The following is a 16390-nucleotide window of genomic DNA, read 5'->3' as shown; positions in this document are numbered from 1 at the left end:
TAGATCCCAGCAGGCTGGAAGCAGATGTTAGCAACTAAAGTACCTACAGCAAGTTCTTTGAAAGTTTACAGCCTGACAGAGAAGAAAGGAATAAATATGTTGGTGAAACAAGGTGCTGCTAGTGAGAGGGAGCACCAGAAGCCTGCCTGACCTGCAAGGAAATGAGTGCATCTTCTCTGACAGTCACTGTAATCCAGCATAGTTACCTTGCATGCAAGGAACCCGTTGATAAGGCATGGCAATCCAGGACTGACTAAAACTACAGCCAAATGAAATCTGCAAAATAATAGTGAACTGACTGAAAGTTTTCTGCAAAGTCTCCTTGTACCAAGAGCAGATTCCCACTAGCGTGAATAAGCTCTCAATCAGGCCTTATAAAAAAAAGTTGAAGAAATAAGAAAAAGCAGCTCAATAACATTAAAATTAAACTCCCAACAATTTCTATTAATTCACCTTTGGAAGAAAGTTTAAACCCAGCAAATCAGGGAAAGCAAGATGGAAGGTAAGGCCAATGAAAAACCCTTCAAGTGATAACAGAGAGCAAAGATACTGCAATACAAACCATCTGAAAGGCTGAAATTAGTGCTTCCATGAAGCCAGAACAGAAAGACTCATGCAATGGCACTTAAGAAATTTACTACTTTCCCTGAATCATATTCTTAGGGGAATATGAAAGGCTTGCAAAGGAAAATAATAAAAATAATAGGAAAGGAGGAGAAAAAAAAAGATCAAAGAAGTCTTTGTAGATTAACTCAGACGTATCTAGGGCAAAAAGCAATTCAGAAGACATGAAAGCTACTATTCAGACACTTCAGAAATCTGAAGACAGCAACACTACAAAATCCTCCTGTTTTCCAAAAAACATGCTGCAAAAAGAAATCATCAAGTAGTTTTGCAGAGGCATGTGACAAACTTCCACTCTCAATTAATGATATCTTCAACAAGACTGGACATAATATTAGAGAATGTATTTTATATTACACTATTCCTCATTAGACAAGACACTAAGGTAGCCCCACAAGTCTGTGCTGTAATTAACTGCTCTTCAGCTAGTAAGTGTGTACATAATGGGATGTCTAATGAGCAAACAGCAGATTATATGTATACACATACAAGTTTAGTTCTAAAGGAATTATTACAGTAATTTTGCAAATTATTACTACATATTTTTCAGTAGGTCCCACCCCATCCAGTTTGAAAGCTCAACATGGGCTGGTGCATTAAAACCCCAGCTCAGTTCTATTTGTGTGTAGCAGTACCCTAAAGTGATTTACAAAAGACTCCAGCTAGCTTGGCCATGCAGAACACTCTAATAATATACAATAAACTACCACATCCAGGGTACATTTATTAATCTGTCTTCACCTTCTAGTTGCTTGACCAGTGAAGCTATGCTTTTTGGAACTACAAATAGCTTCTTTCCCACAAGCCTCCTGCTTTCAGGCCTGTGTCCAAGAACTCTGCAGGGCCACTAACCTGAGGGACAAGAGCTTGGAAGCCTGTTTCTAATTTAAACCAGTGCTAACAGCACAGAGACAAATAACCAAATTCAGCCACCAAGCCCAGACTGTTACATTCAACCTTACACTGGAATTAACATGTGCCTGCAGGTCTGCCATCTCTCACCCCAAGCTATTATGTGCCAATGCCTGCTGAACTTGACAGACAGACATGCACTGTTGTTACAGAGCCCTGGTGCAATGCCAGCCAAGCAGTCAAATACAATAGATGAGATGAGAGACTTGCCCTGATTTGGAATAATTTTACAGCTTTGCTTTGAAATTTCTTAAGAGATCTTGGGTTATTAATTTGACATAATCTGATAAGTGAACTTTGCTTTTTCATTTATTGGGTGACATAATGAATCTAGGTATTAACAACAGTTACCATTAGCACTGAAATAATCAAAATTTAATATTAAACACTAGCTTTTTATATAAAAAAAGACTGAACAAGGAATACTGGACAAAAACAAGCTCAATAAGACTCTATCTAAGTGCTTCCTGCTTAAAGAATCCTGACTTCACCAAGAATCAGTGATAAAAACTCCCAAGTACACAAATTGGTTTTGTGACAGTATTGATTGTTTTTAATAATATGCACTGTGCCTGAACAAGAGCAAGAAACCCAATAATGATACATAGGGGTCTCCACTTGCTCTCAAGTACAGGAGCACCTTCAGCAACCGTCTGATACAAAATCACTGTCTGATGAGAAAGCAGTCTGAGGTAGCCACTGAATTTTGCACTCTCTGCAGACAGCACACATTGTCTGCAGGGTACATTTTTTCCATTGTGTGCTCCACAATTGCTCTGTCTGTGAAGCTAAAACTATAACACAGTAACAAAACTAACAGAAGAAAAAGTACTGGAAACTAAAAAAGCACAATTTAAAAAAAAAAAGAAAACAAAAAACTTAGGAATGCAGTGTATGTTTTTCATTAATTCTTTCACATATGGTTTTTATTGCCATTCAAAAAGTTTAAGTGTCTCTTATTACTTTATAATAAGTGAACAAGTGATTCATATATGGAGCTGCTATCACTGAAAACCAAACCTAAACACACAATTTTGGGGAAATAAATTACCTTTTATCTCAAAATAAGCCAGGTCTTTAACTTCTGGGTATAAAAATATGAATGCCTTATGAGTAATACTTTAAAAAATGTTTCTGCTGAAGTGAGAAGCAAGATGGCTTTAATAGGGAATTATAAACACCTGCTGGTAAAGAATTTAAAAGAGTAACTTTAGTTAGGGTCTTTTTAAGGCTGTAGTAAGCACCTGCTCATTTCACCCATAGCTTTATTGGATTTTCACAGAATTTTAGTACTGGATTTTACTGTAAAAATGCTGGTGGTTTACAAGGACAAACAAACAAACTGACCCTATGACCTCTGCTGTAGCACATAACCAGAAGCACAAAGCTCAGGAGTAACCTTACTTGAAGTATATGCAATTCAACTCAAGCGGGAGAGATAAAGGCACTGAGGGAACAAAACTGGGTACTGAGAAGGTATGAGATAACACTGCAACACTTGTGGCTTTGGCACAGAGATAAACCAAAGAAAACCAAGTGGCTGCCCACAAGGCAGCTGCAGGCTGTGGCTCCCCATGCTGCTGAAATTTACATGCAACACTCTCTGGGGGACTCCACACCAAGCCAAAGCCAATTCCGACACCACAGCTAATGCCTTTCACTGCTGAAGCTCATCTACAACTCCTACTTGCTCCTCAAGTCTTTCACTTTAATAGCTAATACCGGCACCAACAGAAACCACAATGAATCTACACAGAGTATCAGAAGACAGACGTAATTGCAGTATCTTCTGCTGCTAGAAAAATTACATTCCAAGAGCTAAGCATGCAAAAATGTATTCATCTGTATTTTGTGGTACTATACCATACCAACATTTCAAGCTGTTTTTTTATTAGCTAAATCAAAAAAGGAAACAAAGTGATTCCAGGATGTTCAAAGCAACAAAAAATTGCCATCTTCCATCCCATTACACTATGCAAACACCTTCTGCTATGAAAATCTGCAATTTCACAATGATTCCAAACTTATGTGTGTATAAAAACACTGATGTATTTTTACTGTAGATTTGCTTTGAAGCTTGACAGTTTGCACACCAGCAGTCTTCCCAAGAGCCTCCTTCACAGAATTTCTAGGTCTAGGAAGCACATGGATGCAATCCTTAAGGGAGATGAGTGCTGGGAGCATACGCAGTGTTTTACACACAGCTCAATGAAATGAACAGCTCAGGGGAGCTCCTGTAACTTAATTAAGACTGTGCTAGAGACTGCTCACCCCTAGAGGCAAAGGCTGGCAAGCCACAAAGCAGCATTAAAGCAGCTGTAACTTTTTGTGCCCTTGCCTTCCAGAACAGGAAGTTTCTGTATGAACACTATGAGCAAGGGCAACTCTTTATCCCACCCTATCCAAGACAACACTGTCCAAGTCCATGGAATTTACCTCAGAAACATGATGCTGTCTGTGCAACTCTTCAGCTTCCTGACTAGTTTGGTCAAGGTGCCAACTGAACATTCTTTTACTTATGTGGCAACTGTCAAGTAGAAAACAGGCTAAAGTCATCTGTCCTGATGGAAAAGTGACCAAGTATTGCTAAGCTTATACTGGGAAGGATGGGCAAACCTGCTGCAACAACAGCAGCAACAGCAACCTACACAGGCTTTCTTCTGTGACAGCAAACACAACATAAAAGCTAACAGTCTCACACATACAGACATACTCTAAAACCTGTCAAAAATACATTCAATTGTCCATATTAAAAAAAAAAAAAAAAACCAACAAAAAAACCCAAACAATTTTGACTCTTCTAATTGTATCTGTATCCATGTTAGAGACAGAATTACATTTTGCCACTCCATGTGTTTAAAATGGAGCAAATGCATTTTCTATGACAAGACTTTCCCTCCACCTCCCATATATGTGGGGCCCTGTTATCTGCATCATATTTCTCTTTGATTCCCGTTAGGCTCAGGACAGACTATGGCATGACATACTTGGAATGGGCCCATGCATCACATCCTCTGCACAGTAACACAGAAGATAGGGAACATATCAAGGCCACTGAAGTTACAGCTACTAGAATGAGAGAACTTCAGGACGGTCCATTTTGGGCAGAACAATCGGAGTTCTAGAAGCACATTATAAGAAAATAATTAGTACTGAAGGTATTTTAGCTATATATAACTTGGTTTTGTGAAAAGCTGGTTTTACTAGGAATGTTATTTTTAATATAATAGTTTTATTCAAAAACTTGCAAAGCTAAATTGCAGCTGGTCTGGCCACTACTGATTAGCATTCCTTTTAGAGTAGCCAGTGTTGCACATATGTACTGTTCCACAGCTGGTGTTAAGCACCATGGCATAATAAAACATTTTTTCTTTGTTCTTGATAGTTATTCATTCTCTTTCACACATCTTGTCTCTGAAGATACTTTTGGCAAGCATCAATTCAGAATTTTTTTATACTTGTAATTTCTCTGTGAACTAGAAAAAGATAAAGCACTGGATCCAAGCTGATTTTTGCTTTCATTCCAGCAATTCATATATTAACTTTCAAAAAACTGGAGGACTTTTTTTTTTTTTTGAAAGAGACCAAAAGAAATCAAAGTGTGAATAATGTAAACTTGCTGACAGCACAGAATCTGAAGACTATAGATTTTTTTAATTAGCAGAAAAAAAGCATGAGACAAAACCCCTGTACATAGATCTGTTGTGTACAGCATGCACTTGGGTTACATGCTTTAGTTTTGAAACTGCATGCTTCAGTACAGTTTGCAGGACATTCAAAGCAGAGTAGTTTTGCAACACCAGAAGTGGACTTCTTTTGTTGTCACATCCCACGATGTTCAGAGAGATGGCTCCTTTTCCTGACTGAACAAGCCAGCAGCAGCAGGTAGCCACAGAATGCAAGATGCATTGGTGCAAAGACATACACTTCAAAAGAGACTAATTTTTCAGTTCAGGAGACTATTAAAACCTTCAGTCTCTGTTCTTGTCTAATTAGCATTTATATTGGCAAGACAGAAAGCTGAGATAAAACAAATCTTTTAGTTGGCAATTCTTAATACTCTGATGTCTTAGGCAACAATGCAAGACTTCCATTTGAACACATATTCCTCTCCGATGAAATTATGTGTGCCAAAAACATATTCCCAAATAGTCCCCATACAGATTGCAATGTGCATATGCATATAAATTTCCATGAGAAGAGAGTTAAAATATTAAGAGAATGATTAAGAGACTGATGTTCTTTGATGGTGAAAAGCCAAATAAAAGATTTGTGAGAGTGCTAAATTAGAAGAAAGCGACCAAAGGGCATAGCTTAATTCTTACCTTGGCTGTTTTTTTCACGAGTTGACATTTTTGCTAGTTATGGGACAGAAATAAAATATCTTAAAACTATTTCTAAAGTCTCACTCACATGTGCTTGGATGAAGACTGGCACATAGGTCAAAATTTTAGATTTTTGTTTTTATAACCTCTCTCTATGCACATATACATGGAGAAAATATTTTTTTAGAAAAGGGTTTCTTTCACAAAAAATAAATCAAATCCTCCCACCACCCATCTACCAAAAACTAAAGATCCAATCTGATGAGGTATTTCTCCATAATTTTAAAGATTCGTATACGTGTCTGGAGTAACTTTTTGCCAAATGAATTCTTGGAGTTGATTAATGCCATTTTACTTCTAAACCCCTGTGTCATAAGCATATGTCCCAATGTATACATTTACAGGAAATACTATTTAGTCAAAAGCAAATACTTTCAACTTCATCCAGTATTTAAAAATAAATGTTTTTATTTACCTTGGCTGACAATGACATCTTTGTGCCTGTAGGAAAAATTAAAAATATTATCATTAATAATATGCAAAATGCTTATCAAGGCAATACCATCAATTTTTACCCATTACTGCATTTGGCAACCTCATCAGATTCTGTGTACAGTGTAACTGTAGGATATGATGCTCAATAGCTAATATTGATCACTGTAGGGTATTTTTATTCATATGTTATTCTATGCAGCTCACTGTACCTTTCAAGTAACTTAGTCTTTGGGCCTATCGTAAGGGCTTCTAAGAATTACTCTGAAAATCACAAAATAAAAAAAGCTTTTAAAAATAAATTATAGAGGGCATGTTCCTTATGCACAGAAAATTCCATTTTGAGAGTGAGAACTTGTACTAACCAAATGTTTTAAGCTGGCAAACATCCTCAGTCCTGCATGCAAAGCATTTAACACCTGTCAAAATAAGCTGTCAGCACACAACAGCACAAATTTTTCTAGGAATTAACTCTATTGGAGACATGGATTAAATGTAAGCAAGTTGCAGTTTCACTTAAACCAGATCCCTGCAGCATTACTGGATGTGCAACATGAAGTCTTCAACAGAGGGTAGCTGAGACATCTCTCCTTACCAGAGCCAGAAATGAGTTACTCATAAAACTCAGTGATTTTTTTTTCTTTTTTTTTTTTTTTTCTTTTTTTGTGGAAGGGAAGAAATAGTAACTTCCAGAATCAGACCTACTTCTTAATAGAACAACACTCCTTGATAAGAGAATGTATTGCATAAAACACCCTCCTGAATTAATTTGAAATTCAGCAGAAAGGTATGAGTGGCATCCAGTATTTTTAGCTGGATGGAGGTCAAATTTTCGTAACAGTGACAAAGGGTCAAGCATATGCATGAGGAAAGTAATCTCTGGCTGTTGGTAGAATCATCCATTACCACACTGCCAAATGAAAAATTTAAAGTGGATTCCCAGCGTTGCCTGAAAACTACTGAATGATGGGCTGCTGTGGGAACCCTCTTACTTCTTACAACCTTATCAGACAGATTTACAGCCCAGCACTGACTTACAGACTGAGCTGCGTAAACAAAGTTCATATCCTGGGCTGATAGTGCAAAGCATATGTAAAACATTTCTGTCCTGGGGCCCACATTAGGGGCTGAATTCTATTCCCTTGCACAAGACCTCCGTAGCTTCAAGCAGATGAGGCCAATGTTTCTAATTGGGAACAATAAATTGAATACAACAATACGTCTTTGCACAATACCAACCAGTTCTTATGGAAACATGGCACACAATGTGAGTAAGAAATTATTTTTAATGTGCGTCCTTGTATGCAAACAGTGCATCTGTTACAAATCTGAGCTTAAGAACAAGGGACACAACAATATAACATCCACTATTCAAGCAGGTGATAATCTACAATTCATGTTTATGAACATGAATTGTAGATGTTCAAGTTATGAACAGACAGCTTTCTCTAACAATAATTAAAACTAATCTTTTCTTCTCCATGCTTTTGTTAGATACCTTTTATTCTACATTAGAGACTATAGGAGGGCAACATTTGAGATCTCTCAGAAATAAGCAGAATCACAGAAAAATGAAATAAAATACCTCTATTTTCACCATGTCTCAATCAACATATAAAGTATCAACAAAAGTAAAATCTCTTTTTCACTTTTAGCTAATTTGAAATATGTATTACTGTGAAAGGTATTTTAGCAGCATAGCAAAAACCCCAGCAAAAAAAAAAATCAAGGCAGAGGGTTTTGTCATTCCAAAATATTATCCAGCAATGCCATGCTATAATCTAAATTGCCGAAGGGTTTTTAAATTCCAACAGTGAAAACCAATTATAAAAGGAAAGGAAATACTTGCAAAATATGTAACACATAATCCCCTCACACATAGCACTCCACTGCTCTGCAGAACTCTTCAGGCTAAGCATAAAGCTTTTAGTAAATGTGCCGCTATCCACACCCAAGATTAGTTTGTCTTTGTTCTTCTCATTCCCAGGGAAGAAGGAATGCACTTGCACCACTCTTGTCTAGGTATTTGACAGTCTTACATGCAAGCTAAGGAGAGCACTACAGACATAATCATAAAAAACTGGCAATTACCCTGAAAGGTTTGAAGTGCTTTATTTCAGAATGGGATGGGTTTTTGGGTAGTTCTGCCTTGGACCAGTTAAGGGCTATTAGAATGAAGATTAATGCGCAGATCTAGGAATCTGCAGACAATACCTAGCTGGAACAATCTGCCAGCACACTGGGGGGGGATATAGGCAAAAAGGAGAAGGATCAGTCAAAAAAGATAAATCAAGTGTGTGAATACAAACTGGGAAACCCAACTGGCAGAGAGTACTGAGGACATGAGTGGGTCACAATAGGGGTCAACAGTGTGGGGTTACAGCAAAAAACAAACTCTTGCCCCTGTGCTGAAAGGAGCAGGAGTAACTACTCTGTGCTATTCACCACCAGCAGCACTGACTGGAGGCCACAAACCAAGAAAACCTGCTGCTGAGGAAGGCCATGAACGGAATGGCTGGCTACAGCACATCACCTGCTGAAAGTGACACTGAAAAAAAGATCCCTGCCTGTGATCTAGAATGTGCAACCAGGAACCTGCTAAACAGTTACATTGAGGGACCTATCTGAAATCATAAAAGTATATTGCTACTACTACAGTCTAATTTGGAAACATATCCTATGTGAATTCCAGAAATTGACTCCAAGGAAATACACTTGCATTTTCAAATCAGCTTTAATTAGGAAAAAAAAAAAAAAAGCTGGAAGTTTCACATCACTGGCATTAAGCCATAAAATGTCATAATTCTGCTAATCCAAATGGGCAATATTAAAACTTATTTACACAAGGATTACTTTGTAATAATCTTAAAATTCCATGGGCACCAGGAGCACCAAACTGGCAGGTTATGTAAGTACTCATAGTAAAAACAAAGATGCAAAAGGTCCTAGCATATACACCAGTAAGTTCACTAGAATTATGTGATTTCATAATATTTTGACTGTCAAGTTCTCTTGCTTTTATGTACCAAACCAATACATACTTGTCTGCATTCTTTGCCACTTTTGATATTAACTTAGATGTTGATGCTACTCTCATCAGCTTGTTACGACTGTCATCTGAACTCTCCCAAGCACTGTGAGCTTTTTCAACAGTCAAGGATTTCTTTATGCTAGAAGAAACAAAAAAAGTTTTACAATTACAAGATAATAATGTAATAATGTAACAACTGGAACTCGTATGCAAATGGACAGATCAAGCAGCAGGAGACAAAAGCAGAGCTAGATCTTCCTTCAAGCTGCAGCATGAAACAGGGAAAAAAGATTAGTCAAAAAGTTCTAACTGGATGAATGAAAACAATTGAGCAAGACAATTGCCACATGTTTTATCTATTCTTTTCCATTTCCAAATGCTCTTACATAAAGACTTGAACAAAATAACTCTATACTTCATTACTACATCACTAACAAATTACAGTAGTGGAAAAAATGAGGCTAAGTATATATGCCTTAAAAAATAAACTATATTTTAATAAATCAATTAAGTGGATAACAATGTAATTTTTTTTCCCCTGATTAACTGTTCATCAGCTTTAGCACATTGATTTTTGAGGCAGAACAGTTCTATCAGATTAAAGTTTCGTATAGAAGCTTTGCAGTTCGCACATACTAAATCACATTAATGGCTTTGATCTTTTTGAAACAAATATATGCAAACTTCTCGCATGAGTAAGACAAGCAAGGTTTGGCATGATACTCCAGACAATTAAATCCGTGAATTCTGATGTAATTTTTCAGCAATCTTATTGCAGCCAATTTACACTAATGGGAACTTGCAAATTTTGCAGTCACTAGTGCAATAATTTCACATGTGCCTTAATCAGAGAATACATGTTCAAAACGTTACCTAGACCAAATTATCCTTCATCAGCTCATTTAGAATTTGCACATGTCCTGCTAACAGTATCACACTTCATCCCGTCAGAAATGCTTTTTGCAGGAGTTAAATCCTGAAATGCAACCTTAGAGATGGCAAGCTCCTTCTACAGCATCTCAAGAGGCTCAAAGGTCCTGTGACAAACAAGTTAATCAAATCAAGTTAAACCCTTAGGAGACTGAAAAAGGCGTTTATTTTTCCTCACACTGCAAAAGATTAGTAAGCAAGACTTCAGACATTTTTACAAGGGAGATACCAAGCAAGAGAACAACAGGCTGCAAGTTCAGCTTCAGACAACTTACAGGTTTGTGCAAGACATGGAGACAGAGCCTTTATGGAGTGTTATAACATGCACCAGTCAAGTGGAAGTTTAAATATTTACAAGAGCTGTGAATTCAAGCGATGCAAGACAACAATCTTGTGAACCAAACGGGTAAATTTCAGAGTAATGAATTTAATTTACATTTTGTTTCAGTCTCTAAATGCCAGAGAGTAAAAAAAAAAAAAAAAAAAAAAAAAAAAGTAAAAAAAGTACACCTTCCAAAACAGTAAGGTGACAATTAATTAAAAAAAAAAACAAAACAAAACAAAAAAAAAAAACATGCCAAGTTCAGAAGCTACCATCCAAATCTTAAAAGCCATTTTCTTGACTTCAAAATGCAATCTAGTATCTCTAAAATGTACCATTTTTTCCCCCTGTGACTAATTCCCACAAAAAATGAGTGGGAAATTAAGAGGCAATCCTAAATAAATGTCTGCATTTACTTAAGTCAAGTAGTTCTATGATCTGGGTATAAAACCAGAAATTCACTCATGTAAAAAATCAAAGTAAGCCATCCTGCAACCTAGCAGGAATTTAAAAGGGAAGGGCCATGAAATAAAAAAATACCAACGAAAACAAAACTGCAGTCACTTTATAGAATAATTTGAGAGCAAAAATTTCTGAACCAAGGGTTGCAATGATACTAGTACTTAAAAAATACTCTTATGAGACATAATAATGGCCATGTGGAAAATACATTCCATAATTCAGCTATGTCAGACAAAACCAATGAAGTGTATTTGAGAAAAATCAAGTTAGAGTGATAATTAAATATTTTATAATCATGGCTGATTAGAGGTAATCTACTGTATTAGGATTTTAATCTGAGAACAAAAGAACTCTGTAATCTCAAAAATATATTCAAAGAAAAGCATGCATTTTTATGTATTTGTTCTGCTGCAATGCATTTTGAATGCATCTTCTCTAGCAGAAAAAGTATCCAACCTTAGCTTGATCATGAGATTAGAACTATTTCACATGACTTGTTGTCAAATATGAACTCAGAATCATTACAGTCATTTCTAGTTCTGTACTGTGGTACTGGGAAAACCTTTTAGCTGGAGCAGAACTCTTGCTTTCTGGAGTTTGCCTGTGTGTTTGGAGAGTCTGTGAGGAGGGCTGGGGAGAAGGTGATGCTTGAGTTTGTGCACTTTGATCATTAGAATGAGAGTCCTCTTTTTTTTCTTTTTGTCCTGGAGGTTTTTCCTTCTTTTTTTCTGTACCGCTGTAAAATAAAGTGTAACATAGGGAGGGAAAAAAGAGAACAAGCATATAAATTAGCAAGGTGGGAGAAAATATCCTCTGTGAAAAGATGGGAGAGGCATTTAACAACTTACTATAAACAACCACCAAAAGTACACTTTGATTATTTACTCAACCTCTTCATGTTTGCATTTTGCTGAAATAAGGTTTATCCACTAGTTCCAACAATAAAAAACAGTCAGGGAGACATGGAAGATTATTTACATATTTCAGCTGTACTACTTTAACTATGATTTTAAAATTAATACAACTTTGATTTGAGTGTGTCCTTCATTCACAGGTTCTCCTACAGCATTCAAAGCTGACACAAAATGATGCTCCACAAATCTGCTGTCCCTCAGGAAGAAACCATCCTCTGCTTCAGAGCTCACTGACCACCTTGTCATGCTGCCAGCCAAGGTTCAGTGCAAGTCAAGGCAGGACTGTGACTTGTGCTGTCTCTCATTAGTGTAAACCCACCATGAAACTGTGTTTGTGGACATGCATGCTACTGTCTTTGAGCTGCCACCAAAGCCCTGGAATGCTGATGCTGGTCCCTGGGCTCTCCTTGGCTGCACCAGAATTCAAAGGAAATCATCCCTGAAAATTCACGGCTGTTTTGATCTGTAGTTGACTAATATCAGATTATCTCACCACTTCTTTAATGCCTTGAGCCATGACAGCCAAGAACACATCTTTATTTTCATAGTGCTGTATTTATTAGTTTAATATTTGGAACAGATTTAAATACATGTCATTACCAACCTTAAATCTATTAAGAAACAAACCAAAGGTTTGCTAGGTAAACAGAAAGATTAATTAAAAAGCTCTTCTATGAAGTTACATACTTTGTAATATACTGAATCACACAAACAATACCAGGACCTGAAAGAGAAGAGTACTCTTGAGTGCATGGCCAATTTCTTTTTTTAAGGTAAAAAAAATAAGTTTTACAATATAGATTTCTCAGTGAAGAAATAAAGCAAGATACAAACAACAGCTAAAAATGTAATAGAAAGATTTTTTCTCTTAGGGTCAAAGTAACCTGCAAAGTAGAAAAGAAAGAGCATATCTCTGAACATGAGAATCCAATTTTTTTTCCCTCACAACAATTTCCCCCCACCTTGAATTCTTGCATTACCATAATTATTTGTATTTCCATTTACCTTTTCCCAAAACACAAAGAAAACAGTAAAACAACATTCAAAATAAAATAATAAAAAATGAGCACCCAATTTTAACATATCATTCTTAAGAAGATTTTGTTTGATTCTTTTGTTATTTCAGTTAAATTTTATCATCTACCACTGAGACAAAGCCCCCAAGGCTTACAGGAGTTCAACTTTTCAAACTGTTTTCAGAGAAGAGACACATTGAAAAACAGGTCAAAACATGAATATGAAACCCAGGCAAATCTATAAGGATCACTCGGGATTTCTAATCTAAAACATGCTATCTAGTTTAAAATGTCAATATAATCCATCAGAGTGACATTTTCTTTTCAAAAAAAAAAAACAGATGAAAACAAAACAAAGCTTTCACATTCCTTGAGGGCATATATGTGATCACAGAGAACAAAGCTTGGAGAACTGTGGGGTTTTGATTAATAATTTACAGTCAAAAATCCTTAATTAACTGGTAGCATAGAAATTTATTATTATTTTAAATTAGAATACTTAGCTTGTATTGCTGGATGCAAAGCACACTACACTTAATCTTTCTGCATTCTGTTGCAAGAAATGCAATATAAATTCTCAAAATCTCTTTGCACTGAAGAAAACAGAAGTTCTCTCTATTCCTATTATGACAGGTACATACCACTTTTTGTAATCTCCTATTGAACACTGACACATCAGCAATTCTGCAATTCACCTCTGCACTCCCCCAGCAGGCTCAGGTGAATGCCACCTGCTGAGAGCAGCATATCATCTAATTTATCAGTTCAGTCTCATATTTTCTGTGTTCCTACCCAAAATCATCTGATCCATCTCCTAGAAACCACAGATTCGGCATGGGAATGTCTTCACTAAGCTTGTCACTGTACATTATCCATTTCATTTCTTTGCCATGAGGTTCACTCCTTAACTTTTTTGTTGGGCCATGAGAATCACTGGACCACTCTGGTTTCACCCTGGATTGTAGCACAAGGTACACTTGGATTCCAACAAAGTGCTTTTATCTACCACCAGGTTGCAAGAAGGCTTCTTTTTTGACTGGCATTTTAATTTGGAAGGAAATAATGTAGACATGTGGCAGTTTGAGTACTGAATATCTTTGCTCTGGATTTATTTGGTTTGCTCACTTCAGCTAAAATCTTCAGCTTAATTATATTATGACTGGCTAGTACAGAGTGGCTCTCCCACTAATATCTCTTCTAGTAGGTCTTGTGTAACTCCTGAAATCAAACCAAAACCAGCATCTTTTTCTGTGGGTTTCTAAAGACTAGCTGTTCTGGGAAGCAGTCATTTAATGCATCCAAAAATTCTTTCCAAAACCCAATCTGATGAGGCATTTCTTCAGTCTACAAGTGAGTAGTTGAGAGCTATTACTATCTGTCCTAATTTTGCAGCTTCTCTGATTTCACTTAGTACAGCGTTTCATCCTTTGGACCACAACACACTGGCATCTACTGTGGATGGTGGTCACTCTGAAACATCAAGACTATTGTTATCAGATGCTGTTTTCAGAAGAATGTTTAGTCTTAAGGAAAATAATCAAACAGGTCTCTGACAGTCATTGTTTGGCTGGTTTTTGTTTGTACAAAGTATAAACCTGTTTCCAGTCCAAACTACAGGGTTGAAATTTTCTCAACACGTCCATGACTTCACCTCTGTTAACGGGACATCATCTACCTGCCGTTCAGGGAACATTCCTGGGCTCTGATTTTAGTGGTTGCTGGTATTCTAGCATGCCATTGCTGAAATGAGACATCCTGCTGCTGTGGTGCTACTGAGGTAGACGATTATATCCATGGTCTCAATGTTCAGGTTCATAGGACAAGATTAAACAGACCAGGAAATGAAACTGCTCATTCATAGAAAAAAATTCAATACCAGTTGAGAATCCAGTTTAGACTGAAGTAGGCCTTCTGTTATTTTGGCTAGACGTATGGCTGCATGCACTTAGAACATGAGAAGCCCTAGGCCGGCTTCTGGAATCTGTTTAGAACCTAAAGGTTACTTCTCTATCAACAGATAACCTTGTCCACCTGCTGCACCAGTTCAAGCTTCAGCCTGAAGAAAGGCCTGGATAAGGTGGGGTGAAACATTCCAGTCTACTTTGGCCTCTCTCTTTTTCAACACAACAAATGTTGGAAATAAACATGGTTACTCTGCCTTTGGAAGCAGATGGGACTACTATAGACTTGCCTTTCCTTTCCTCTTTCTTGAGTTGGTAATTTTACAGAAGGGCAAATTTGTTTCTTCCAAATACGAAAACAAATTTAAGTAATAAAGATATGACAGTGAAAGGAACTCCTGGAAACAGAACCTTCCTCGGCCTTTCTAAAACAAGTCTTGATGAAAGGAGTCATGTCTTCAGCTGCACTGGAACCACCAACACCTCCCCTGGATAGTTATTCAGGGGCCCAGGGAGAGCTGCCCTCTGCATATGAAGGTTTTCTCTTTTGGTCTATCCAGGTCTCCTTTTAAAGACCTTAACTAAGATGAAAGGGATGCCGGCCACTCCACTCTGCTCTTCTTATGTAGTCAAGTGTTGAGCAGCCAATGAATCAAGCAGGTGATTCAGCACAAATGCAAGCTGAACACCACGGGAACCGCACTGGCTCTCATCAAAGTGCCAAGAGCCACAGGGCTAAGATTAATGGAAAAGTGCTAACTAAGAAATACCTTCCTGCAGGAATGTCTTTTGTCCCTGTGCCTGTCACACTAGCAGATAGAGGCATGCACTGATCACTGTCTGATTTATTGTTGAAAAGTAAATGTAAGAATTCAGTAGAAAGAAAGATGTGCAGTGCTTCACAGTGGAGAAGAGCAAAGAGTGGGGCACTACCCTTGCTTTCCAAATTCCAAAGGGCACTAAAGCTTCTTCTGTTTTTTTCTCGTAGAGTTTATATTTGCTTTCAGCATTTTTATTCCCTGAAGTATATAATTTCCCTGTCTTGCTGTACAGCACAATATTTACATCCACACTAGAAGATAAACCACCAGAGTGGCTACCAGAGTACTCTACAGAGGCCAAGAATTTGTTCACATAACTTACCACAGTTACACATTAGAGTATTCTCTGCCCCGTGGCTGTATCTGGCAGCTTGTTCTTCACAACAAACAAGAATAGGTACAAAACCTACTGCTGAAGGAGCCATGCACTCACTGTCTAACAGACCCATGGAAAAAAGCAGTATAAGCAAATACTTTGTTTACTGTATGAAGCTGAAAGTATCACATGGAGGAAAATCACTACTATTTAGTTCCTAGCTCATTTAACTTCCAAATTACTCAAGCAATGTAATTCCTTCATATTTGAGATCTGATACAGATATTTTTCATTAGGACAAAGTAGTCATACTTTAGGTTAGAT

At 37.2% G+C, this 16390-nt stretch overlaps 1 protein-coding gene across 4 annotated transcripts in view; it reads right to left on the bottom strand.

The window, feature by feature from the left end:
- The window catches only part of EML4 (EMAP like 4), a 146837-nt gene that overhangs the window by 41492 nt on the left and 88955 nt on the right, over positions 1-16390 (bottom strand). For 2 of the 4 annotated variants that reach the window (XM_053973342.1, XM_053973341.1), the window contains exons 4-7: positions 11661-11834; positions 9395-9523; positions 6337-6362; positions 5862-5894 (exon numbers count right to left, since the gene is read on the bottom strand). In XM_053973342.1, coding sequence (XP_053829317.1) covers positions 5862-5894; positions 6337-6362; positions 9395-9523; positions 11661-11834 — 362 coding nt within the window. The remainder of the gene's footprint in view (positions 1-5861; positions 5895-6336; positions 6363-9394; positions 9524-11660; positions 11835-16390) is intronic. The other 2 variants (XM_053973343.1, XM_053973344.1) reach the window with 2 other exon arrangements.

The sequence above is a fragment of the Vidua macroura genome, chromosome 3, assembly GCF_024509145.1.
Source record: "Vidua macroura isolate BioBank_ID:100142 chromosome 3, ASM2450914v1, whole genome shotgun sequence".
Classification (NCBI taxonomy): domain Eukaryota; kingdom Metazoa; phylum Chordata; class Aves; order Passeriformes; family Viduidae; genus Vidua; species Vidua macroura.
This window is presented reverse-complemented; position numbering and strand designations above follow the sequence as displayed.